The 26,132-nt window shown below is 32.9% G+C and overlaps 5 protein-coding genes across 6 annotated transcripts; 4 read left to right on the forward strand and 1 right to left on the reverse strand.

Moving 5' to 3' along the window:
* Positions 1 to 1,130: 1,130 nt before the first annotated feature.
* On the forward strand, positions 1,131 to 3,387 carry LOC140968120 (uncharacterized). The gene is made up of 2 exons (XM_073428971.1): positions 1,131 to 1,680; positions 3,146 to 3,387. Exon 1 carries the CDS (start codon positions 1,216 to 1,218, stop codon positions 1,669 to 1,671), a length of 456 nt encoding a protein of 151 aa, XP_073285072.1. The 5' UTR covers positions 1,131 to 1,215; the 3' UTR covers positions 1,672 to 1,680; positions 3,146 to 3,387.
* Positions 3,388 to 3,955: 568 nt separating this feature from the next.
* On the reverse strand, positions 3,956 to 5,048 carry LOC140968119 (heavy metal-associated isoprenylated plant protein 5-like). Its single transcript, XM_073428970.1, has 3 exons — positions 4,654 to 5,048; positions 4,334 to 4,409; positions 3,956 to 4,183 (listed from the first exon to the last, which is right to left on the reverse strand). Exons 1-3 carry the CDS (start codon positions 4,921 to 4,923, stop codon positions 4,053 to 4,055), a joined length of 477 nt encoding a protein of 158 aa, XP_073285071.1. The 5' UTR covers positions 4,924 to 5,048; the 3' UTR covers positions 3,956 to 4,052.
* A 4,229-nt stretch (positions 5,049 to 9,277) lies between these two features.
* On the forward strand, positions 9,278 to 12,666 carry LOC140968154 (trihelix transcription factor ENAP1-like). The gene is made up of 3 exons (XM_073429016.1): positions 9,278 to 9,420; positions 9,845 to 10,804; positions 12,440 to 12,666. Exon 2 carries the CDS (start codon positions 9,906 to 9,908, stop codon positions 10,797 to 10,799), a length of 894 nt encoding a protein of 297 aa, XP_073285117.1. The 5' UTR covers positions 9,278 to 9,420; positions 9,845 to 9,905; the 3' UTR covers positions 10,800 to 10,804; positions 12,440 to 12,666.
* Positions 12,667 to 13,946: 1,280 nt separating this feature from the next.
* LOC140968107 (probable inactive receptor kinase At2g26730) lies at positions 13,947 to 18,313 on the forward strand. 2 transcript variants are annotated; one of them, XM_073428953.1, is made up of 2 exons: positions 13,947 to 15,431; positions 17,391 to 18,313. In XM_073428953.1, the coding sequence occupies exons 1-2, from the start codon at positions 14,119 to 14,121 to the stop codon at positions 18,058 to 18,060; spliced, it is 1,983 nt and encodes a 660-aa protein (XP_073285054.1). In that variant the 5' UTR covers positions 13,947 to 14,118; the 3' UTR covers positions 18,061 to 18,313. The 2 variants fall into 2 exon arrangements, with proteins under 2 accessions (XP_073285054.1, XP_073285053.1); XM_073428952.1 differs by having other exon boundaries at positions 13,952 to 15,427; positions 17,387 to 18,313.
* Positions 18,314 to 22,231: 3,918 nt separating this feature from the next.
* Positions 22,232 to 24,487, forward strand: LOC140968108 (probable receptor-like protein kinase At5g20050). Its single transcript, XM_073428954.1, has 2 exons — positions 22,232 to 23,061; positions 23,620 to 24,487. The coding sequence occupies exons 1-2, from the start codon at positions 22,382 to 22,384 to the stop codon at positions 24,284 to 24,286; spliced, it is 1,347 nt and encodes a 448-aa protein (XP_073285055.1). The 5' UTR covers positions 22,232 to 22,381; the 3' UTR covers positions 24,287 to 24,487.
* Positions 24,488 to 26,132: the final 1,645 nt, after the last annotated feature.

Genomic DNA, 26,132 nt, shown 5'->3' on the forward strand with positions numbered 1-26,132 from the left:
TATAAAATCTTGGAATTAAAAGGCACGATATCTAGTCTACTAGGAAAAAGTACCAGAGATCATAAAACCGTACATTGTATAATTAATTCTCTCCAAAAATCTTTAGATCGATCGATCTGAAAAAATATATAAATTGGTATAAGCTTAATTAATTCGAATTTCAATTTCAAGCTTAAAAAATTCATATGAGATGTCACACCACAAAGAGCCACACCTATAGATCATACCAACGCGGACTACCTACAAAGTCGTAATTGTGGGGAATCTCTTACACTCTTAGCTTGATTATTTATCCGTTGGTGAATGCCATCCTGTCTCTTTCAACTATCCGTCGGTGCATGCCATCTTGTCTCTTAATTTCAACGCCTCCCGACTGGCAAAAAAAGAGAGTGGTTCGATAATATGGCAAGATCGTCGAGGTCTTGAAGTTTCATTAGAACCTTCAATACTTCGTCCATGGAAGGCACGGACTTAGACTCCCTGTTTAAACAGTTTTCAGCTAGTTGTGATACTTTTTGTGCCTCTTTGATCGACTAGTTGAGATCGAGTAGTTTTGACTCTAATTTATTTGTGTGAATTGTTCAAGATGTGACTTGACCACGCATTTAATATTTGATTCATTAATGTTTTGAATGATTATTTTATGGTAATTTTTAAATTTCTATTTAATTTCTTTCGATCGAATTATTTATTTGTCATAGGTTTAATTTCATTTGGTGAATGTTTATATATGCGCCTGAATTGGTTTGTTATTTTTTTTTTTTTTTTAAAAAAAACATATGTTGTTGGTTTCGATTATATCCATATAGTCATAATTTATTTGACAAAGCAATCATATTTAAGAAATTATTTTATTATATATATTAGATGATAATTTGAATTTTGTACCTAACTAAATCTCACAATCTTTCCCAGTTGAAGGGAAAAAAACATTAATCCAAAAAAAAAAAGGAAAATTATAATTTTTATTTTATATATTAAACGTTTTGTGATTGATCATAATCTTAGTACGTTATTTTTTAATTTTAATATTATTCTTTGAAAATATATAATTAAAATTTGAAAGAAAAAAAAAACAAATATAAATAATTTTGAATAAGGAAAATCTGTGTATACAATTGATTCAATCCGAACTTCATCTTATATGGCTTTATTTGACTCGTAATAGTCTCGCTCCTCCTTCCTCTAACGAAGTCATACTTTCTTGATTCTCCCATGGCTATATTTCCACGAATTTCCATTTTCCTCTTCCTCTTCTTCGTCGTCCTTCCATTCTCACAATCATTCGATGCAAACGAGGGTCCCTACAAGGAGTTGATGAGTTATGGCTTCCCATTGGGCCTTCTCCCCACAGGCGTCAGTTCCTACACCATTAACCGCACTTCGGGTAGGTTCTCCTTAAATTTGGGGGAATCTTGCCGTGTGACGCTGCCTCCTGACAATTACCTGGCTACGTACTCCCCTACGATCACGGGGAAGATTGTGGAGAATCGGATTGCTGAGCTTGAAGGGATCAGCGTCAGGGCGTTTTTCAAGTGGTGGGGTATCACTGGAATCAGATCTAGCGACCAGGATCTGGTGTTTGAGGTTGGCGTGGTTACTGCTAAGTATCCTTCCAAGAATTTCGATCGCTCCCCTGACTGCGAGGGACGCCGGTCTGCTTCTTCGTAATATTTGATGGTATTCCTCAACCTTTTTTTTGTTAAGAATATCATTCGAACCGTTCTGTTAATTCGATGCTTCTGCTGCCCTTTTTTTAGGTTGAAAATTGGGTGTATTGGATTTATCTGGAATATTAGGGTTTGCTTATTTGCTGTCAATTGGGATTTGATTTTCAGATTTTTTATTTTTTGATTTTTTTATGTGAAGATTTTGATTCCAAGTAGGATTAGATTATATATTCATGCTTGTGTGTTGATTCATGTCTAAAAAGTCGATTTTTGCAATATATTTTAAAAAAAACTATTTTGGTTACCCTTTTGACATTAAGTTGCTATTTCTTTTGAGATTAGTACTTTGATCATCGGATAAGTTTTTAACTGATATCCACATTAATTCCAAGAATTAAAATGGCTTCCTCCTCAGTAAAATGCAGGAAATCACATACTCGAGTTGAGAGCGTATAACTTGATTTCGCATTAATATGAAGGAAAAAATTGAAGTATAATTAATGGGATTCCCTCAATTGAAGTATTAGAGGCATGGGTTTCTTTGCCGATTGTCAACTTTTTGAGTCTTGTCAACCTGTTAAAGTTCACTGATAAATTGATAAATTTTATTTAAGTAAATGCTAGGACATGACTTAAGGATTATGAAAGCATTAAGAAAGAGGCGACCAAATATTCTTTTAGAAAGTTGGAAGATGGGCCCTCCGAGTGTAATTGAAATGATAGTTTCTTGACCAGTATTTGGTTTACAATCAACCTACTGACTCAAAATCAGCTGGTGTAATAGTTGTCCAGTTGTTGTATTTTACATGAACATGCCAACTTGAGGTGGGAGAAGAATTCAAGAATCAACAGTATATTCTGTTTGTGACGCGCGGGGGAAGTCCTTGTTCAAGTGTCTGACACTCGTCGTCGCATATGGAAGTGTTAGTCTCTTGACGGTTGGTTCTTATGAAGTTACATTTATGCCAGAAAAGTTTCTCATTGGATTTATTGTTCTTGTGCCCTGTGTTAATACTGTTTGGTCCAGGAAGAGAAAATTAGCCATGCCAAACAATGACACCCTACTTTTGGTTGTGTGGATGATATGTCAAGTAGGTTCATTCAAATAACTGGTGGTGAGATTTAACTCATCCCATTAATTTTGTATTGGGGACAACAATTGTGCATGCCAAAGCATGGGGTTGGGTTAGTGTTTAAACACATTTATGTTGTGTTATTCTCGTCATCTATAAGCCTGCAGATGTATGTCCAACACTTGGCTCTTTCTTTTTATCACGATTAAGAGATACTTGAACCTTATAAGCAATCTGAATGGTACTACTATATCCGTGGAATGATTTCTTTGTCATAGGAGTGTATGTTGATGATGACTGAACTATCATCATGGCTTTAAACGCAGTATATTCTGACTAAAATGGCCCTGCAACTCCAGCTTATGTTTGAATTCTGACTACAATTTGTTGTTTTTTTTCCAGGAAACGGTTTGATGGCTTCTATTGGACAAGTTCTATTTCACCAATGTATAAGACGACTTTGTTGTGATTCGTCTGTTTAATAAGCTGTGTACATATATTGGCAGCTGTGATGTAACAAGATGTTAGGAACCATGGGCGCCATGACTTGCTTTTTTCTGTCTTTTGCCTTAAAACTTCTTATTTATTGTGGAGTATTGATCTATGGACTATGATAATATGGCGCCAGTAATGACTTCTGAATATCATGATAATATGGCGCCAGTAATGACTTCTGAATATCATGATGTGCGGTGCTCGAGTTCATCAAAGCTAAAATTAACATTCAAGTTTGGATATAAAAGTATATGGGTTGAAAGTCAATAGTTGGTTTTTTATGAAGAAATTTTGGAACTGTTTTTCGATTTCATGGTAAAGTATCCTTTAGTTCTATATCTTTTTCAAGAAATGTAAAGAGTAGATGATTTAAACTTCTAGTGTTGTGGGGGGTATTTTAGAGTTGATAATTATGAATTTTCTAAACCCTTCAACACTACAAAAATGCTTTTTCAATCTATACCTTCTGTAAAAGAGCTTCATGGACTTGCGTTATGCATTCGTTCTATCGGATAAAACATGTTACGGGTGTGAATACAGATATCGAAAAATATATAAACACTAAACATGTTTGGTGTATTTGCTTTGCTTTTTGGAATGTGTTATCATTTTCAGCTGCAAAGTGTCTGGTATTCGGTTCCTACCTTTTCAATGGATGTTGTCATAACAAATGTGCAGGTGCCTAATACCTATCGATGCTGCAGATGACCCCATAAATTTGATGAAACCCAGAGATTTATAGCAATTTCATTCTTCGATCTAAAAATATTATATTATACATAATAAAATCCGAAAGAGATTTATTTGAAACAGATCAAGGGTGGTTATTTTCCCAAAGCTGTGCATTTTTAACTTTAGATACACTCTCCAAGACTTCGAATGGAACAATGTCTCCACTTACCACTACCATCTTCGTTTCCAAGTCCACTTGGTATGATGTCACTCCTGTTTCCAATAAATATAAACAGTATTATTTTAGTTTCTGAGAACATGATTTTTGTAATCTTTACTTATGGGCATTGAATTTGTTTGGTGGAGGATAATCAATATGACAGATGAATTTAGCAGAAATTAGTTAATTAAAGAGCACATTACCTTCCAACTTGGAAATGTGCTTCTCTACTTTCCTAGCGCAGCCATTGCAGTGCATTGAAACCTTCATCACCACTATCTGCAAAATCATATGCATATGTTCGCAGAGAAGAACGATATTGACGAAAGCATGATTTTAATTATAGAGAAAGAGACGTAAACACGAAAAAATCCTGCGATCCTTTGCGACCAATCGGCACCAAAAATTCAACCATTACAAGAACTAGCAGAACAAGACTATATATCATTGAAAAGGCAGATCTCTAATCATACAAGTATGAATAAACTTTTTATTAATATTCAAACAAATAAATTTAAAATACCTTAGGCTTTAACTGGAAGGCAAGGGTAGGGGCTCCAGAGATAAGATCCTTGAGCTTCAATGGTGAGCCTGGAATTACTTCAACTTTACTTGCACTAATCAATGGCTTACTTTCATGTTCATCGTAAGACTTATCATTATCGGCTCCCGAAAACAGACACAATCTTTCCAGGACTCTGCTGTAACGCAGTACCTTCCTCATGGTACCTTTACAATCCCAAAAGATTATTAGCTTCCCCTGTAAAGAATATGTGTGTTTGTTTACATGCATATTTTCCCTTCCTCCTCCATTATTATTAAATAATAATCCTATCGGTGGTGGAGCCACAAGTTTCGCCTTGGAGAACGAAGATAAAACTAAGACATATTGCGAAGTGGGTTGGGAGGGTTAGAAGTGTGTTTTATAGTACTACAATTCGTCAGTCGAAAGATTTTGCAAATTCTTTCAGTATTTTTATTCGTTTTGTATGTTTTTTTATTTATTATTATTAATATCTGTTTTGGATAATATATTATTGATGTGAGTGGTTCAATGTTTCTATGGCCTTCATTTAATAAATTTTATTTAATTTTGAAATCTACATGAATATTCTACATATTTTTCCCGTACATGAGGTCAGGTCTCAGAGGCAATACATCTCGAAGAAGTGAAATTTCATGGGCTCTACTGTATACCTCAAAATGTATCTAAAAACATATGTTATCAATATACGAACGTGAGTTCCGTTGAAAAATCAATTAATCTCGCATATATTCATCATTATTCAGAATGAGAGAACCCAACAAGTATTTTATACAGATTTGAGATCACTTTGATCATCTTTCTTGCTTCTGTTTTTTTTTCTTTTTTCATTTTTCATAAGTAAACTGGGATTGATACAGTAGATTATTGGGTTTTTTTATTTATATCAGTTCTGTGATTAGGGAAAAAAAAAAAGAAAAAAAAAAGGGAACAGTTATTTTTTTGGTTCTTTTCCACGGTTTCTTTTCTCCATTCAGAATACAATCATGTTCTCAAATTGTAGGCCACGTTAGTTAATAAATAAATGCAATTTAATTTTTTTTTCATGCTTAAATCATGCTAGCTAACATCTATCCAATGGAGCACATGCATACAGACAAATGTGGCATAAAATTTAGTTATTACTAATTTGTAACGACAGATTAAATTAGTTGCGAACAATGATTGGTGAAATTTATGTTATTGTGTTTTAAATTAGGCATGCAGTTGTCTGGTCACTCAAAGAAATTCACAGAAAATAATTATTAGTATTTTTAGACTAAATAATAATTAAATTTTAAGTTTCACAATTTACTGACTTTTTTTCTTTTAAGGAAGAAGTTTCAAAAGTACAATCGAAAAAGTCAAACATTCATCGGGAATCTCAAGAAGTAAATATTAAAATAAATGCATTCATAATGAAATATCCCACTTTCGTAGGGAGATGAATCGAGACAAACACCCCCCCTCTTAAACAGCACTCCTAATTTTATGAGATGATTTTACGGATTTTTTTTATGAGACGAATTAATTTTGTTATATTTATAATAAAAAATAATAATTTTTCAGATATGACTCAAATTGAACATTTTTCTCACAAAATTAATACGGAAAGCCGTCTCACATGAGTTCAAGAGTATTTTAAATTAATCCTTCCGCCCAATTTATAATTCACTTTTTTTCACCACATAATTAAAACATATCAATCAAAATGTTTTAATTTTTTTAATTTGAAATATAATATCCTCATTATAAGAATAGTATAATTCATAGTTAGTAGAGATCACATGTTCATTAAAGAAAATCAGACATAATATTAAATGCAATAGCTAGATCCCATGTAGATTGAACAAATATATGAATTTAAAAAATTATAAGGAGTATATAAAGTTTTCATATGTTAATTTCATCTGCCAGCAATCACAAATATTAATTCCAAGTACAAAGGTCTCCAAAAATTGGAACATCAACACCGGAGAAATTTAAACCTATTGATAATGAGTCAGAGAAGTGGCTAAGAGTACTGTGAGTTTTTGACTTTGCAGACAACCACTCCAATCACAGTGGGTGAAAAAGAGTTAGTTTATGAATATATTTGTCCAACGTGAGACAAGGGCATTGACGCATTGTTCTAATGTTCTATTTAAATATCCGACATTTATTTTTATATGTGATGTTAATATTTTTTTCGATAACATATGTGAGTGAATATAAATATCGTAATTGGATTAATAGTATGTGATATAGATAATTGAATGATGTGAATGTGTAATATGATTAATAAACAAATTAAAAGATATAAGTGATTTGTGTAGTATGATTAATTATATAATGTTTGGTATATAGATTGAGTAATTAATGATCATCTTATAGCTATGAGTATCTTAGTATGTTTCTCAAAGGTTGAATCAAATTTTATGCCCCGTGTCATATGTAAAAAAAATTCAAGTAGCTGCTTAAATTTGAGTATCTCATGAATCAATTTTGTGAGATATTCATAAAAATATTACTTTTTATGCAAAATAATATCACTTATTATTGTAAATATTGATATATATATCACCGTCTCACAAGATTCATGTTATATGTATAAACACTTGTACGTATACATACATTTACGTATACACACACCATGCTAGAATTATTGGAATTATGATTAATATTGAGACTTTTGTGCCTGAATATTTGTCTTATTCCTGAATCGAATAATTCATGCATACATATAATTGAAGGGCCACAATTATTTATTCAATTATTATTGAAGACTATTTTTACATATTAGAGGAGAAGGGGCTCAAGTTCTTCCAGGTTGTCCATGTGATATATATATATATATTACTCTCTCTAATATTTAATTTATACATATTTCTATAAAATAATAGTTTTTATATATGCATATATATTGGACACACTTTTTTACGACGAAACAAAAATCCATTGATTATCCAAAAAACCATGGATCGTACCAATTAACCTATTGATTAACACTAAGTACTCCATTAGATATTTAATTTTGAAGGTTAAAAATGATATCTTCTTCAGTTTGTGAACCTAAATGCCACCATTTCCAAACATTGGAGATATCATAAATACAATCCCTAACCTTACGGATAGTCAACTTTATCGACTTAATCGAACGTAGTACACTCAACTATTAATATTTAAAATATGGCAAAAACTTGTGTGAGACGATCTCACGGATCGTATTTTGTGAAACATATATCTTATTTGGGTCATCCATGAAAAATTATTACTTTTTATGCTGGAGTATTACTTTTTATTGTGAATATCAGTAGGGTTGACCCGTCTCACAGATAAATATTCGTGATACTGTCTCACAAGAGTGCTACTCTTAAAATATACATGTTTTAAACATTATATTAAATGTAATGGATTATATTGTTTTTTTAAAATAAATTTATTTTATTGGGATATTTTTATATGGTGTCCCCCATGCCTTATTTATGACTCCATATATTATCTCTTGTTAGGCCGAAAAATTTGACCTTGGTCTCCAACCCCGATTTCTCATTACATGTGCAAGATTTCTTCAAAAGAAATAAAATATTAATTACGTGTACAAGTTCATTAAAAATGTGAATATGTTTTTTTTAAAAAAATGGATATTTTGGCATGTCTTTGAAGTTTTTTTTTTAAAAAAATAAAATTTATGGATTTGAGTAAACCAAAATTAAAATTTTTTTATTAATACTTGAATATCTATTTAAATTAATTTAGAAAAATATGCTTCTTACATGTCAAATCAAAAATAAAAACCTTAAATATTACTTTTTGACGAAATTCATATATAATTTTACGTAGCCTTTGGGTCACGAAAGGCCTAATGTTCTTAAATAGATTACTAAATGGGTCAATTATTCATTATTGGGCTTTTTATATGTTCTGGGCTTGGCAAATACTTTGGGGTATAAATCAATTATATGTAAATCGACTACAATCGAATTGATTCTTAACAAAATTTAAACAAACCCAATCAGAATATCCTAAATTCTTTTAAATGGTAAAAGTTGATGAATACAATGCAGGAATTGTTTCTCCCCGTGAAATTTATCTGTTCTTGAGACTACCTATTTACTTTTAAAAAAATTTATAATTTTAAAATTTTAATTTAATTGTGATATGTTTAATATGAAAGTATATAATTGACGGGACAAGTTTTTACCGGGTTAAATACAAGGATCAGCCCCGATTCACTTCATCAAGTCTAACCCGTCCAGTACTGGATGAGTTTAAACATGACTTGTTGTACAACTCAAAAAAAATAACTACGTATTTGTAATTTGAAATTCATTGTAAATTGTATTTACCCAAATAAATCAATAAATTTATTATTATAAATGTATATATATATATACATACATATATATATATATATATTTGATATGCTGCACACGTACCGTGCACACCTATGTAAGTGCCGATGAAGTGTCACTCAACCATTGGATGTGATGAATTTTTGTCGATTTTAATTTTTTAGGAAGTGAATCTTGTATTTTTTTTTTATAAATATATTTTGTACGTTTTAAATGTTTTTTTCCGAGTAAGATTCTGATTGAATTTTATGCGAAAATGATGAGATAATGATAATTATATATTATTAATATATAAGAACTTCGACCAGCGTAGCTTGCAAAACAGTAGATGGAGCCAAGTTGAGCTAACCCTAATATTTTCCCAAGCATCACAGAAGCTTCGTTTTCTACCTCCATTATCACCTTAGGCTTACATAAACACTCCGGATCTGAGGTACTTTTTCTCATCCATTCTCTGTTGCAATGTTTTTTTCTCTTGAAGATTATCAGTTTTTCTATTAAATTTATGAATTATGTGATGTGCTTTTCAAATTTCCTATAATCTACTTCTTAAATTAGGTGCTGAAATTTGATTTTAAAAAAAAAATGCTAATTATTAGATGCTAAAAATTTGAGCGTTGATAATTACGTGCTTAGTGTATTGATATGTAAATGTTTTTTTTTTTTTTGGATAATTTGGAAACTTTATTTTTTTTCATTTGTATGATTCTTCTCGTGTTTATTTCCATTGAAATATGCTGCTTAAATTTTATGATGCTTCATGCTTTAGAAGCTATCGTTTTTTCCATCTATTTTTTTTAATTCTTCTCGCACATTTTTATTTTATTTGATTTTCCTCATTCTTAAAATAAATCCAGAAGTAAAGAATACCAGATTTCAAGTTAAGGCCCGCTTTACATTTCCAGACTCAAATTCTCGATGAAAAACCCCAATTTCTACCCTTACAAAGCCCACAACTCAGCAGAATATGAAGACGATGATGTTGATGAAGATGAAGGGAGCCCTGATCAGAATTTTGCCCAAAATGGGTATTATGAGGACTCGAAGAGGCATCCCAAGAAGAGAAAGCTGGAGTCTTTTGTATCTACTTATGAATTGACTCCTCGCAAGGAAATGTGGAGTGAGGAGGAGAGCTTTGTGCTGTTGGAAGTTTGGGGAGAAAGGTATATGGAGCTTGGAAGGAGAAGTTTGAGGGCTGAGGATTGGGCTGAGGTGACTGATAAAGTATTGGAGATGAGTGGAGTTGAGCGGACGGTGGTGGAGTGTAGGCACCAATTGGATGTTCTCAAGAACAAGTACAAAAAAGAAAGGGCAAAAGTGGAAAGTGGGCACGGAAGCAAATGGGTATTTTTCAAGAAAATGGATGTTTTGTTGAACATGAGGACAAGAGGTCATTGTGGGTTGGGCTGTGGGGTTGATTCGGGGGAGTATGTTTTTATGAATCCACGTGTATACTTGGACAGGTCTAATGTATTGGACGAAATGAGGGATAGTCCAGGGCAGTCAGACGAGGATAATGAGGATGAGGAGGAGGAGGAGGAGGGCCTGGGAGGTGAGAGACAGGAAACCGAGTCTGCTCGGTTGTTGGCTGGATCGATTCAGAAGTTTGGACAGATATATGAAAAGATTGAAGAGAGTAAGAGGAGACAAATGATGGAAGTAGAGAAGATGAGACAGGATTTTCACAGAGAGTTAGAGTTGCAGAGGAAGCAAATTGTTGAGCGTGCTGAAGCGGAAATTGCTAAAATAAGGGAAATGGAAGATGACGAGCATGATACTACCGACACTTCATTGGAGAATATTGAAGATTGATGCAGGTAACTCTAATAGTGAATTGGAATGTGAAGAAATCGCCTCTAAATGATTTCCTGTGCCTTTTCTGTTTTGTAGAAAAATCTGTTGTTTCTCATGTTTCTATTGTTTTTATCTCTCTTGTTTAAATGACGTTTGTTGGTTTTGTTCATGATTTCTTTTTAGAGGTTGTGGTCATGATTTTCTTGTGATGTTTTTCAGAATGAACATCCTCCTGTGTGTGTCTTTGGGTGTCATTAAATTTCATGTTTACGTGTACCAACTTTCTTCTATTATTTCTCGACTTTTCTGTTATACTAATGAATTAATTGCTACTTTTGCTTTGCTCTTGTTTTATTGCTTGCATTCATATTTATGTGTCGTGATATATTAGTTTAGAAATATGTTTATTGACTTTGGTCAGATTTCAACACCAGGTTTATAAACTTATATTATTTTTATCGTAGCTTAGTTTTGAGTGGCAAATGAAAACACGTATTGTCGTTCTTGTTGACTATTTTTACTGTAACGCTATATTTATATTGTGGCCCGAATTCCAGAATCCAGGGACGTGTGATTTGAAAGAATGCAAGAGTTAAAATATTAAAGAATGAACGAATGTTGGCAATTTTATCTAGAAAAGAACATAAATGACAAATTGTAGACGAGGAACTTGCTATTACTTATATATAAAGGACTAACTGATGTTGTAAATTAAATAAAATAGGTACTCTTTTTAGATGTTACATAGGTGACTTTCGCTCATCTCGTCATTATTATAGTTACATTAGTACCTTCCATGAATTCTATATTGTAATGAAAGAAGTTCAGATATGAAGGATAGCGAGTAAAGGCCAAAACACAGTACATTATGATTATGAAATGCACAAGGCGCAAGCCTCATATATAAAACAATATTTAATTCAATTCAAGCTTAGCAAATTGATTCAAATGTTGCCTAAACCAGAAATTCAAATGTTTGGTGATCGTCATTATAGAGGCATGCCAGTGGATGGGCTTAGGTTTAAGGGTGGTAATTTAATTTGGACTATTGTGGGACTCCTTCAAACCCTGAAAATATAAGAACCCTGATTTAATAAGAAAATGGTAAAAGGAACGCTATTCATCTGGACACGTCTTCGATGTCAGTGTGGTTGGGGTGTCCTTAGGTGCACGGACTTGGGCCTGGCACTCGTGCCTTTAACAACACTGAGTACAATTGTTGGGACACTTATAAGATAATTTGGGAAAATATGGCACATGTTTATTTTCATTCTACCCTAGGAAATTATGAAATTTCTGCCTGATATTGTGTACTTAACTAAACCTTTTATTTTAATGATTTTGCTTGTCAGTATTCGTTAGTTGAGGTTATCTGCAGCATTATGAATATGATTCATCCATGCACCATGAACTAGATACGAACGAATCAGTAGATGTAGGAAGTGTGTATGAAGTATCTACTCCATATCTGTTATTATAGATGCAGTCAAGTTTATATGTACATCAGCAACCTCAATGCGCGTGGTAAAAAAATTTCTACGAGTAATCTGCTTGTAAAAATTGTATCAAAGCATCCTTAATGATTCTGTTGGAGCCAACCAATTTTACGCACGGCGAACTTCTTATGCATGATTTATATCGAGCATTAAATTTTTCAGGAGATTCTTTGGAGGGATTTCGATGGTTTAATATCTTGCTGTCCGCTGGATTAGGTTCCATCCTTCAAAACAGAATATGGGAGAGAACTGGTACAGAGAAAATTACATTGTAATATACTACTGAACGCCATTGTTGTAGGAATTTGCTTCAGAATTATCAGGTGCATTTTATTTCTTCTGTATTTATATTGCGTCCTTAGATATTTTAAAGGTAAATTTCAGGTGCATCCTCTTTGCGTTATCTGAGTTTTACACCTTAGAGACAGAGAAATCATTTTGTAAATTCTGGCATTTGTGGATGCTGTATGTTCGTTTTTTAGATTTTTTTTAACGCTGATAATTCAAATTTTAGTGTTGAGCAAGTTATGAGAGTCAAAATGACGTTACTTCCTAGCTTTCACATACATTAGCAGTGCACCATATCTATATAATCAGGCGTTCTTTTCGATCTTTAGTTGATTAACTGTGAAGATTTATAGTGCCATTTGGTGAAATACACAAATATGGAATATTTTAGGCATATTTATTAATTTCGGTATGGCTTTGTTTGTTGTCAAACTTATTGTTGGAGATCGAATAGTGTACAACTTTTTGTTTAAGATTTACCTTATGTGGTTGTTTAGGAGCTGAACTATTTCATCTACCTTTCGTGATAAAATTTATTTGCAAACTAATGATGGAACTTATAGATTAAGCGAAAGCTTTTATATCTTAATTATTATTCGATAGGAAGCCTGTTAATTGCTTTAACGGTGAATTCATAATTTTGTATTGCCCGTGCCAAGAAGTGAATAATTTTACGTGTGCGCCTTATTGACCTGAGCTTGGATCAGCCACAACCCAGCTTAAATAACTCTATTTATACGAGGTCGGAAGGATAATTAACATGTATACTGAACTAAATACTAATAAAGTATTTTGAAATCTTGGAAAACAGAGAAGCGAAGTCGTCACCGATTCTCAATGTCTTCAGAAATAAAATTTAGTTATATATCACATTTTGCCAAGGATCCCTTGATTGGTAAGATATCCATTTGATCGGAAAACAGTACGACTTGTGTGATTGTGGGAGACGTAGTCAATTGCTTTTTTTTCCACACGCCAAGCTCACTGGATCCCATTCCCAAAAACTAAATATTTTTTTGTGAACTGGTGAGCACCAAAAATCCATTATATGCTGAAACCAGATCATGTACAAGTAAAAAAAACCGGATTATGGATTATTTCTCATGTAGAAAAGTTAATACTTGTTGTCATTAATATATATGTCAATTTTCATAAAAATATAAGGACTCTACGTGATATAATGTTATTGAAATGAATGAAAAATATTATTGACCCGTAAAAACCTATGGTTCTGTGCATATATATTTCCAAACGGATCTACGAGAGGCCAAATAATAATTTTATAATTTAAATTGCGGTGACCAAGATTGGCTCCAAATTTATTTGTCTGGAATTTCAATTCAAAATTATAACTAAAAAAGGTATATTAATTAAATTTACACCAACCAACCTACTTGTAGCTTACTCTTCTTCGTTTTCTCACCTTTCTTCTTCACTCTTTATGCGCTCTCAAAATCCACACTCCTTTTGCCTTTTTCTCACATGGCTTCTTGCCAGAACAAATTATTCTCACCCACACAACTCCGTTGAATAATCTCCATTCCCATCCTCCAATGACATTGATTCCCAACCAGGCTCTTCTGGAAGCCGTTTTCTTCTTGCTGCTACTCGGTGGTTGTTGGGTTCGCTCGGAGCCCACTCAGGACAAGCAAGCGCTCCTCGATTTCATCTCGCAAGTCCCGCACGAGAGCCGGGTCCAGTGGAATGAGTCCGATTCGGCTTGTGTTTGGGTGGGCGTCGAGTGCGATGCTACCAATTCATCTGTTTACTATTTGAGGTTACCGGGTGTTGGCCTCGTCGGCGAGATTCCGCCGAACACGCTGGGTAGGCTTACGCAGCTCCGAGTGTTGAGTCTACGTTCCAATAGGCTGTCCGGTTCCATTCCGGCGGAATTCTCCCAGCTCAAACTTCTCCGCAGCTTGTACTTGCAGGGGAACCAGTTTTCCGGCGAGTTTCCGACTGAGATTACCGAGTTATCTCGGATGATCCGTCTCGACCTATCCTCCAACAACTTCAGCGGCCCGATTCCGTTCTCTATCAACAATCTCACTCATTTAACCGGTTTGTTTTTAGGGAACAATTCATTTAGCGGTAAAATCCCGAGTATAACTCCTCCTGGTCTCGTAGATTTCAATGTGGCTAACAATAATCTCAATGGTTCGATCCCTAGCATACTTGCCAAATTTCCGGCATCCGCATTCGCCGGAAATGTAGATTTATGCGGCGGCCCATTGCCTCCGTGCAACCCATTTTTCCCTTCGCCGTCCCCCTCCCCTACATTACCTCCAATCCTCACTCCACCCCATAAAAAGCATAAAAAGTTATCGACAGCAGCAATCATTGCCATTTCAGTCGCCGGCGGTGTACTGCTGCTGCTGCTCATACTAGCATTAATATTCCTTCTACTAAGAAAGAAAAGGTCAAGAGAAACAACAAAAACGCCGAAACCTTACTCTGCATCCAGGGCAGCAGGGCCAGTACTCGACATCGGAACTTCGTCATCAAAAGACGACATCACAGGAGGTTCCACAGACGGAGCGGAAAGAAACAAACTCGTATTCTTCAATGGAAATGGATACAGCTTCGATTTGGAGGATTTGTTGAGGGCTTCAGCAGAAGTATTGGGAAAAGGGAGTGTGGGCACTAGCTACAAGGCGGTGCTGGAAGAAGGCACAACTGTGGTGGTGAAGAGGCTGAAAGATGTGGCGGTGGGAAAGAAAGAATTTGAGCAACAAATGCAAATTATTGGGAAATTGCAGCATGAAAATCTGCTGCCACTGAGAGCTTTCTACTACTCCAAGGATGAGAAATTGCTGGTGTGTGATTACATGCCTGCCGGGAGTTTATCTGCTCTTCTTCATGGTACGTCAAATTTGATTCTTCCTCTTCTCTGTTTCTTTTTTCCTGGTAAATCTGATTTGCATTTTGTTTATAACGTTAATTTTCTAAAAATTCACAGACTGATTTTAAATTTGCCGTTTTTATTTTTATTTTTAAAAGGGAAAAATATGCAATTCAATGGTCAATTACATACATGTGGAATGAATAATTTCCACTGGTATCTTGCACAATTGTCGGCTTTTTGAAAGAATTGTCTGCCACTCTCCCTGGAAATGCCAATTCTTTCCTTAAAAAAATGCCAATTCTTTTTTTGGGGGGTTCTTCTTCGTTCTTGATTTTTTTTTTGTTTTATTTTGTTTTGTTTTTTCCCCTTAGTCAATTTTCATAAACATTTCTTAAAATATATTTATTTGCCTGCAAAAAAAAAAAACTTCATCTTTATAATGAATCATCAAGTTGCTGAATTTTAAAGAGTAATTTTAAACATTTTATAAAATTGTTTATGGATACATTCAACTGTATAGCATGTATCAATATTTGAAAGTTTTTTTTTTGTGAATAACTAAATTTTTAATTTTTGTGATAACTATGAGAAGAAATTTTGTTTTATTTTTTTATAGTTTAAGATCTGAAATCATCGATCATGTTGCATAATTTTGATTTAAATCTTGAGGCTTTAATGAGTGTAAATGGAGCGTTTTGTAGTTGCTAAACGCTAAAGATGGGTACTTTGTCCCCTCCTCTATTGGACTTATTTCAGTAGCTAAATTATTTTTATTCATTCATTATTGAAAGTGCAACTGATCTAATTTAGTGTAGTAATTATGCGTCTGTTTTCATAATGCATCATGCATGTGATGATTTGACTAATACAATAGAAAATGTTTGATCAAGAATAAAAGACAATAAAAAGTTAGACTTGTATGGTCAGGTGTACATGTATAAGTCTCAAGGGGCATAGTATTTACCCACTGATTAATCTATAGGGAAAACATAAGGGTGGATCCAGCACGATGGCTGGATATGCATTTTTAAAGTTAAGGTGTATAGTTAAAAAAGTTTGATTTGTTACATGTAATTTTACATCTAATGATTTTTGGATACGAAGAGAATTGTTCCCGATGAGCGTAGATTAACTCATGGATTTGTTAGAGTCCACTCGTGAAAATGTAGCCCACCCATAAATCAATCCTAATTCCTTGTTGGGAAATAAAAGTTTTTGGCATAACTTTAAGGATCCATACTATTTTCTTTTGGTTTATTTTTAATATATTTAATGAAACAAACTTCTTTTAAAACAAAGTAGATGGAAAAAAGTTGCTAATGTTAAAATCGGGTAATCATTTTGAGATTAGTCATTGTTCTATGATTCTTGCTTTAATTTAGTGTGGAATAAGTTTCAAGTGAATTTCTCAAAGTTCAAGATGTAGTAAGGATGGACGTACTAAAACAGACTACTTTTAAAGTGAAAAGGTTAAAAATTCTAAAATCTTGTTCTTTCTTGTATTACTTTACTTATTATGGAATAAAAGTTTCATTGAAGTCCCCAAAGTTCAAGTTGCAGTAAAGCTTACTCTCTCCCAATAAAAAAACTTGCCTTTACTTTTCTTCTTTTTTAATTTAAACAAAACCATGATACAATGATGACTACATACTTTTTCTTGCTTCTTTTTTTTTTTTTTATCTAACTTTGCCCTTTCATAACGTACACATACATATGAATGTCATACTTAGCTTACAGAACTTTTCAACATTTGAATGTACATAAATTTTGTGTTCCATCATATCTTAGAAGAACTCAGACTAATTGCGGCTTAAAGAATGCCTATCTCGAATGTGCAACAATTTTATTGTCTGATAACTAAACTGGCTGACCTGGCATTGTAATGAAGGGCTGGGATATGTCGGACTGCTTTACTTTGATATTCATTGTTTCCTGCATGTATTCACATAAGAGCTTATGGCTATTGTACGATACAGGTAGTCGAGGTTCAGGTCGCACCCCACTAGACTGGGACAGCAGAATAAAAATAGCATCAAGTGCTGCCAGAGGACTAGCACACCTTCATGCATTTGGAAACTTACCACATGGAAACATCAAGTCCTCGAATGTCCTTCTCAAACAAGACAATCTTGATGCATGTATATCGGAATACGGGCTTAATCCCCTATTCTCGGGCATGACCCCTCCAAATCATCGCATCATGGGCTACCGTGCTCCTGAGGTGCTTGAAAGCAAGAAAGTCACATTCAAGTCTGATGTCTACAGCTTCGGAGTACTCATCTTAGAGCTCTTAACCGGCAAATCGCCTAATCAGCCTTCATTAGGTGATGAAGGGGTCGATTTGCCTCGATGGGTACAAAGTGTCGTACGCGAAGAATGGACAGCAGAAGTTTTTGACGTGGAGTTAATGAGACAGCACAATGTGGAGGAAGAAATGGTACAGCTTCTCCAGATAGGTATGGCCTGTGTAGCAATGGTGCCAGATCAAAGACCAGCAATGCAAGAAGTTGTCAGAATGATCGGGGAAATTAAAAGGGATGATAATGATGACGCATTACGGCAGTCGTCTGATGATGCATTACGAGGGGGGTCAGACAGTCAAACGCCCCCAACAGAGCCAAGGTCTTCTTCCCCTGGTGGCACAGCTTAAGTTACAGCTTGACTCACCCGGAAATCAGGTGGCAAATTATTGGTTCATTATAGTGTTTCTATTCATTTGTGATCATCTTGTTTTATTGTATAATGTGTTTAATTGTTGTTTTTTTTTATAGAGGTTGGGATTCTGTGGGATTTTCTTGAAGTGATTACAGTTGACTATGTCAGGGATTTAGTTGTTTTGTGTTTGATTCTTTGTGCAGTAAACTTTAAACCTCGTTATCAGAAGTTGGTGTCGGTTTCTTGCATTTGCTCTAATTGGAGGGTCGATATGTCTTTGTCGCTTGGTTCGAGTTTTTTTCACACTCAATCTAAAGTTATACAAAATAATATTAAAATATAAATCTTGAATTTGATGTGAAGTAGAGTAAGGTGTAATTTTGTTAAATGGTGAATTAAGATGTGAATTAAAGTAATGTTTATTTTCAAGAATAGATAGAATAAAATGTAATTCTTTAATTTGATGATTTAAATGCATTTTTCTTAAAAAATAATCCAGAAATAAAATTATAGATTTTTTTAGCCAAGTTACGCATGATAATTTTTTAGAAGTTTCCAAACAAAATCTCTAGCAGTGGGTAAACATGTCAAACAAATATATTTACATTTACGTTCTCATCAATAGCTTCATATGTAAAAAATTACCTTATCTATACCATATAAAAATAAGAGAGACTCTTTAAATAACTAACTTTGCTGAAGCCATTTTCATATTCCAAATTTGTACTTTTATATCATTTCTTTTTTTTAGTTAATTTATCAATTTTTTGACGTAGAAAAAATAATTATATATCAAGAATTATATAAAATATTTTATCTAAATTTATCAACAAAAAAAAATACGTACATACGCAACGACCATCATTCTATCTTCACTGGTCTGGCAACAAAAGAAAATAAATATACGTGATATAAAATTGAAACAAGAACAAAAATACGGATGAAGATCTGTCGAATCATTTCGAAGATGGATTGTGTCGATAATCCTAAGAATCAAATTTAAGGAAATTAGGAGATAAATTTCATATATTGAAAAAATACACGACAAGTTTAAAATAGTTGCAATTATTCCCTTGACGATATATATCATTCACAAAATCTACAAGTATCGGGTATCACCTTTACTTAATTTGGAGATGCCACTGATTTAATTCCCACTAGCTAACCTAAAAAAGATCGAGTTCTATACTTGATTAATTAATCTGAAATAGGCAAAGCATACAACCATAATAACCATTTAAAATTTATTTCTTTTAAAAAAACTGATGTAAAAGATGGAGTTCTATACTTGATTAATCTAAAATGGATCCACATTCAGATCTTTGTTAAGCAGTTGGACCTGGCAACTCAATCAAAGAAGAAAATATATGTTTCAAGTAACTCCAGTTCAGGTTTCTGGTATATTCTTATATGTTTCAAGCAACTCCATTTCAGGTTTCTGGTATATTCTTATATGTTTCAAGCAATCTAAGAAATGTTCAATATTTCTACAAACTACCTGGAGCTTTGTGAGGGAGTATAGAGAAGAAATTCAACATTAATATCTCTTGCAGACAAGGATTCTTAACTTCGTACTTGCATTCACTAGTGCATTTATATATTTATGGGAAATCATAAACTTATTCAATTTAAAAGTCTTTGAAAAGTTAACAGTCAAACAGGTACGTATTCTTTCATAACATAATTGTCAAAATTGTAGCCATATTTGGTAATATAGTAATCCTAATTTTAGCAGGCCAATAGAAATGTAGAACAGTCCTTTTTAAGCGAATAAAATATTCCGTTTGTAGCGTTTAGAGTCTATATTTTTTAGTTTTGGTTAATTATTGATAATATTGGCTTTTGAATGTAATAAATTTTAAAATTTCGAATATTTTTGGGTTGACGTTGAATTTGGTACATTCCAACGGGACAGACAGCTTGTTCACATTAACAACGTCAACGTTCAAAACGGGACAAAAGAACACAACAATTTCTATTAATATATATATTCGTATCAAACTTGCTATTGTTTATTATGTTTTTTTTTAATTTAAAAATAACGGTATTTATGGGAAATTAGTATTTAAAAAAAAAGTGAGACGATTTGATATACTAAAATAGTTAATATTCATGTCTCGACTTTAATAATAACTAGTTATTATGCACACGTGATGCGTGTGTGTACAGTCTTTTTTTATCATTATTGATGGACTAAAGTGAAATTTGATAAATTATGGAGGGACTAAATTGATATTTGAATTGTTGAAATAAAAAAAATAAAAATAAAAGTTTGTGTTGAAATTTTAAAAACAAAAAACAAAAAACAAAAATGTAATATTAGTATCATATAAGGTAAAATTAGAAGAAAAAACTGATGTATTTTTTAAGTGATTATTATCATGTCCTCAATTTTAATAAAATAGAATAAATAATAATAATAATAATAATAATAATAATAATAATAGCTTCTACATATCTGTCATTTAGTTATCCGCCAGAATTCTTTACAAATTCAAAAAAACTAGCTAAAATGATTGAAACCGAGCGGAAAGTGGTAGAATTTAATTTCTAGTGTTAAAACTTATTTTGGTGAGTAAACATTGGCACCGAAAAATGTTGATATGACACGGAAAAATTTTGAATTGTCCGAAAAATGTTGACGTGTTATTAAAAATTGTTGACTTATTATCTATTGTCACATTAGCATGGCCAAAGAAAGAAAAATTTTAAATACAGTGTACCAAAATCAAAATTTGAAAATTTATAAAATCAAAACTCAAATTTAGAGGAAAAAATCGTTCTCCCATTTTTTAGTAATCTACGATTTTTTCTTGTAGCCATTATAATCCAACGTAATGTCTATCCTTTATTATAAATTCCATGCGTGATAAGACTCAAAGGCAAATAATCAAGTGCAGGAAAAATAAGTCATGTTATTGTGCTGGAACTGTACTCAAGCTCTCAACTGTGCTAGATTCAAGGAATCTCTTGACTATCTTCCTAAATAATAAGAATGCCTAGACTATTTTTAAAGTAAAGATAGTTGGTTATTCTCCCTCTCGCATCGGTTCTGCATCAGATGATGAGCTCATGCGAAAACTTAAAGCCATAAAGAGATCGGAGAGAGAATTCTTTTATTGGGCGCAGAAGAATTGAAAAATTATATGGCTCGGATCTTTAGCCACGCTCCACTAGAACACCATGAAGGAAGTTACACCGAATTTGCAGTTGATTCAACGAGAACAATCACCCTTCTCGTCATTTTTGAACCACGAAACACTCGGTTTCCATTTGAGTTGTACAATCCACCCCAATCAATATCGGTAACTATTACTTCTAAAAAAAATGTGATCACTATTAACTAAGCACAACACTAAATTTGTGCATTTGTATGATTATTAAGTAATATTAATGCGTATTAAAAAAATGTTATATATTTTGATAAGTTCGATTTGGAATATCGAAGTTAACGTGTTTATCATTAATTAAAAGAAGAAATATTTTAAAAAATATCAAAAGTAGTCCTCATAAGTGTGAGTTTAGAAATTATTTTAACAAAGCTACCATTTAATAAAAAAGAGTGAGTCTCATGTGAGACAGTCTCACTGATCTTAATTTGTGAGATTGGTCAACCATACTCATATTCACAATAAAAAGTAATACTATTAGCATAAAAAGTAATATTTTTTCATGGATGATCCAAATAAGATATCCGTCTCACAAATACGATCCGTGAGACCGTCTCACACAATTTTTTTGTCATCAAAAAATATATATACCACCGTCCCGGGTCCCAACTATAAGGCTACTTCTATTTTTTTATCCATCTAAAATATGTGATTCGATTTTTATATTTAGTATTATTTTTTAATCAATATATCATCACCACAAAATACATTGACTAATTCTAATTTTTTTAGTCTTATTAAAACATTCATTTAATAAGAATAAAATAAAAAATTTCATTGTAAAGTTTATTTTTTGAATAACTTGACGAAGATAATAAGAGTGAAATTAATTTCACCGTAAAATTTATTTTTCAATAACTTGACAAGCAGAATATTATTTAATTTATATATATATAAATATTATAGTTTTGATATATTGTATCTTTACGCTATATATTTATATGATCATCGATATGATGTTTATAATTTTTTTATAGTTCATCATAATACCCGTGGTTAGTCAAAGAAGCAACGTTAATAGTGATCTGAGCACACACTAGTCTGAATCTTCATGAAAATTTCTTACCTTTCTCTTGTTCAAAAGTCAACCACCGTTAACATGAATCGGCGTGGGAAAGATGAAAATCTTGCAACGTAACAGCGTCAATGGAGGACAGAAAAGCACATCTGATCGCCATTTTCATTATCGTACTACTCATCGTTCTCACCATAGTCGCTCGTGTTTCCCTAAAACAATCTCGCACCTTCTTCCTCATATGCGGAGCAGATACTGCCGCCATTTTCGCAGTACTCGCAGTCATTTTCATCCGCCTCCGCTACACCAGCCGCAGAAAACAGCTGGAAAAGTTACACGATTCTGAGGGGCGCGAGCTTCGGATCGAATACAGTTTCCTACGGAAGGTGGCCGGGGTTCCCACGAAGTTCCGCTACCGAGAACTTGAGGAAGCGACGGATGGGTTCCGGTCTTTAGTAGGCCGTGGGGGATCCGCTTCTGTGTTCAAAGGGATACTCAGCGACGGAACTGCGGTGGCGGTGAAACGGATCGACGGAGAGGACAGCGGCGGTGAGAAGGCTTTCAAATCTGAAGTAGCGGCGATTGCTGGTATTCAACATGTGAACCTGGTGAGGCTGTTGGGTTACTGCATTGCTTCGACGGGGCCGCGGTTTCTTATCTACGAGTTTGTTTTGAACGGGTCGTTGGATAATTGGATATTTCCGAAGATGGATAGCACAGGGCGGAGGAGCGGTTGTTTGCCGTGGAACTTGAGGTGCAGAGTTGCTCTTGATGTGGCCAAAGCGCTGTCTTATTTGCACCATGACTGCAGGCAAGTTTTGATATTACCCGCCCTTCCATATGCTCAAGAATTTTATTTATAAATAATTCATCTTTACGAAAAACTTCCCAAGCCTGGTATATATAAGTTCAAAATTGTCCATCGAGCTTTTAAGTGTTAAATTTCTTCGAAAAATTAGTCGTCTTGCAAACAAATTGTATAAAATTGAAACCTGATCAAATTATTGGATTTTGAGCAAGATTTGGAGCTTGAAAAAAATATTATTTTTTTGTTGAACTCGATTTTTTTGGAGCTTATTAAGCAAAATTTGAGTAATAATGCGGAAGGGCACAAAATGTTTGTAAAGCTGCCAGGTTCATTGGCACCGGATATTTATATGCTAAGTATTTTTCTCAATCATATGGTGAAATGTAGATCTTTGAATCATCACTTCTACTAAAACTAAAATACGATACATCTATATGATATAATGGTATTGAGATATCGGTAGAATTAATCCCGGCCAGTGTAGCGCAGTATTGGCACCCTTTGGCTTGGCCCACAACGAAATTTCCACCTTAATAACGGCATGGCTTTCTCTGATTGCAGATCGTGTATATTGCACCTTGATGTAAAACCAGAAAACATACTAATAGACGAGAACTTTAGAGCACTAGTTGCAGATTTCGGGATCTCAAAACTCAAAGGCAAAGAAGAAAGTAGGATCGTAACGAGACTCCAAGGAACCAAAGGTTACTTGGCCCCCGAATGGCTCTTAGAAAACGGGGTAACGGAGAAGTGCGATGTTTACAGCTACGGGATGGTGCTTTTAGAAATCATAGGTGGACGGAGAAACATCATTTCGCTCGGACAAGCCAATGGTGACTCGTCCAGAAAGAAGTTCCAATACTTCCCCAAGATCGTGGCTGGGAAATTGAGAGAAGGGAAACTTTCGGAGATTGTCGATGAAAGGTTGGTTGAAGATGGAGGGATAAAGAGAGGTGAGTTGAAAAAAATGGTTTGTGTAGCTTTGTGGTGTATACAAGACCAAGCAAAGCTTCGGCCGAGCATGGCTACCGTCGTCGAAATGCTTGAAGGATATGTGAATGTCGAAGATCCCCCCGAAACTAAAATGTTTCTTGCTGACCTTTTGTCTACTGATGACGATAACAGAACACAAACCGATTTTCAAGTGCATAGATTTGCTCAAAATCATGGTGAAACTTGTAATACTTTTGCTCACTCGTTCGCCTTTTCCACGTTTTCAGCTAGATAGGGAAGATTTACCTCAAACACGCGAGAGTTCTGACTCAGCTTCAAATGTTTGTTCGCTTGTTTCCCCATGATTCTCACGTAGAACTGAACTCATCAACAGGGAAGACTTTAAACATTTTACTTGTACATGTTGAATTGGTTAGAAGTTACTCTTTTTTTGTAATCAAACATATTTGGCTAATGCGATTTTCACCACTCTTAATAGCGATTCTTGAAGAGTACAATTGGCATTAAGATACTCCCACGGCATCTATAGAAATATCATTCATATATTCTTTTATGAGTTACATAAGATAACGTTTAGTGCACTACGCATGTGCAGAATATTTAAAAAAATAATATAGCAAAAAAATGTCTATGGATGCAATAGCTCATTTGAAAAGCTATGATGAAAGCTGGTTTTCTGTTATATTTGGGTGTACTAGGAATGATTACGTGCGATGCACGCAGGTGACTAATAATGAAAAATATAATAACGAGATTTAGATAATTTTTAAAATCGTTTGAATAACATATTGTTTATGAGTATTTATTAATCTAAATATATCAAAATACAATAAATAAAAATACATGATGACGATAAATCAAATATATTCATTTATTTATATAACATTTTTTAATTCGCGTGATTATAACATAATGACAGCTCTATCAAATTAACAAAGATATTTTTCATCCAAATATTATTCACAATGGAAAAAAAATAAAAATATAATTAATAGAATAGTGAATATTACTAAAACGAAAATCACAATATATTTAAATGAAGTGCATATAGTGGTTGTCAAATAAAATTCTCTTAATTAACTAAATTATCATAATGATATTAAAATAAAACCCCTAAACTTGTTATTAAGTTAAATATCTATTTTATTTTTGCTAACTTTTAACTCCTTGCGAATTTTGTTAACTTTCTTCTTTTTTAGAATAAATATTATACATAATTAGTTTATATCAGAATGAATAATCTGAAAATTAATATTGATGATTAATAATTTTATGTTAAATAAAATTTTAAAATAATATCAATCAAATAAATATGTGTAGTAAAACACATATACGTAACATTCAGTTTATAAATATCATATATAAAAAATTTAATTTCTAACAAATGATAATAAATTAACATTGTAATTCATAATTATTATAAGGATTATCTTAATTTAAAAAATTATAAGGATTATCTAATAAATTTAATATAAAAGTATAAAGTAATTTTCATTCTTTTTAATTTCTTATTAATTTCTTTTTCTATAAATAAAGTTGAAATAATTCAAAATAATCAAATTATATTGCAAATAAAATATTAGAAAATTTTGCAAAAAAAACATGTAGAATATGCATGCTCTCAATGTCCATTTTCATTGGAAAAAAACCATAAAAAAATTGACATTTTCTCGCATGATTTTTATAACACTTGTAGAAAAGTATAANACATTGTAATTCATAATTATTATAAGGATTATCTTAATTTAAAAAATTATAAGGATTATCTAATAAATTTAATATAAAAGTATAAAGTAATTTTCGTTCTTTTTAATTTATCATTAATTTCTCTGTTTAGTTGAAATAAATAAAACTAATCAAATTATACGACTAATAAAATATAAGAAAAATTTACAAAAGAGCATATAGAATCTACATGGTCTCAATGTCCATTTTCATTGGAAAAAAACCATAAAAAAATTGACATTTTCTCGCATGATTTTTATAACACTTGTAGAAAAGTATAAGCTTGAGATATAAATTGAGACATTAATTAAATATCACAATTTATTAAATTAAAAATATAAAAAAAAGTGTCATATTAATGTATTTGTAATATTTTTCGTCAATTCAACTAAAAT

This window comes from Primulina huaijiensis, unplaced genomic scaffold (genome assembly GCF_012295235.1).
Source record: "Primulina huaijiensis isolate GDHJ02 unplaced genomic scaffold, ASM1229523v2 scaffold3245, whole genome shotgun sequence".
Taxonomy (NCBI): domain Eukaryota; kingdom Viridiplantae; phylum Streptophyta; class Magnoliopsida; order Lamiales; family Gesneriaceae; genus Primulina; species Primulina huaijiensis.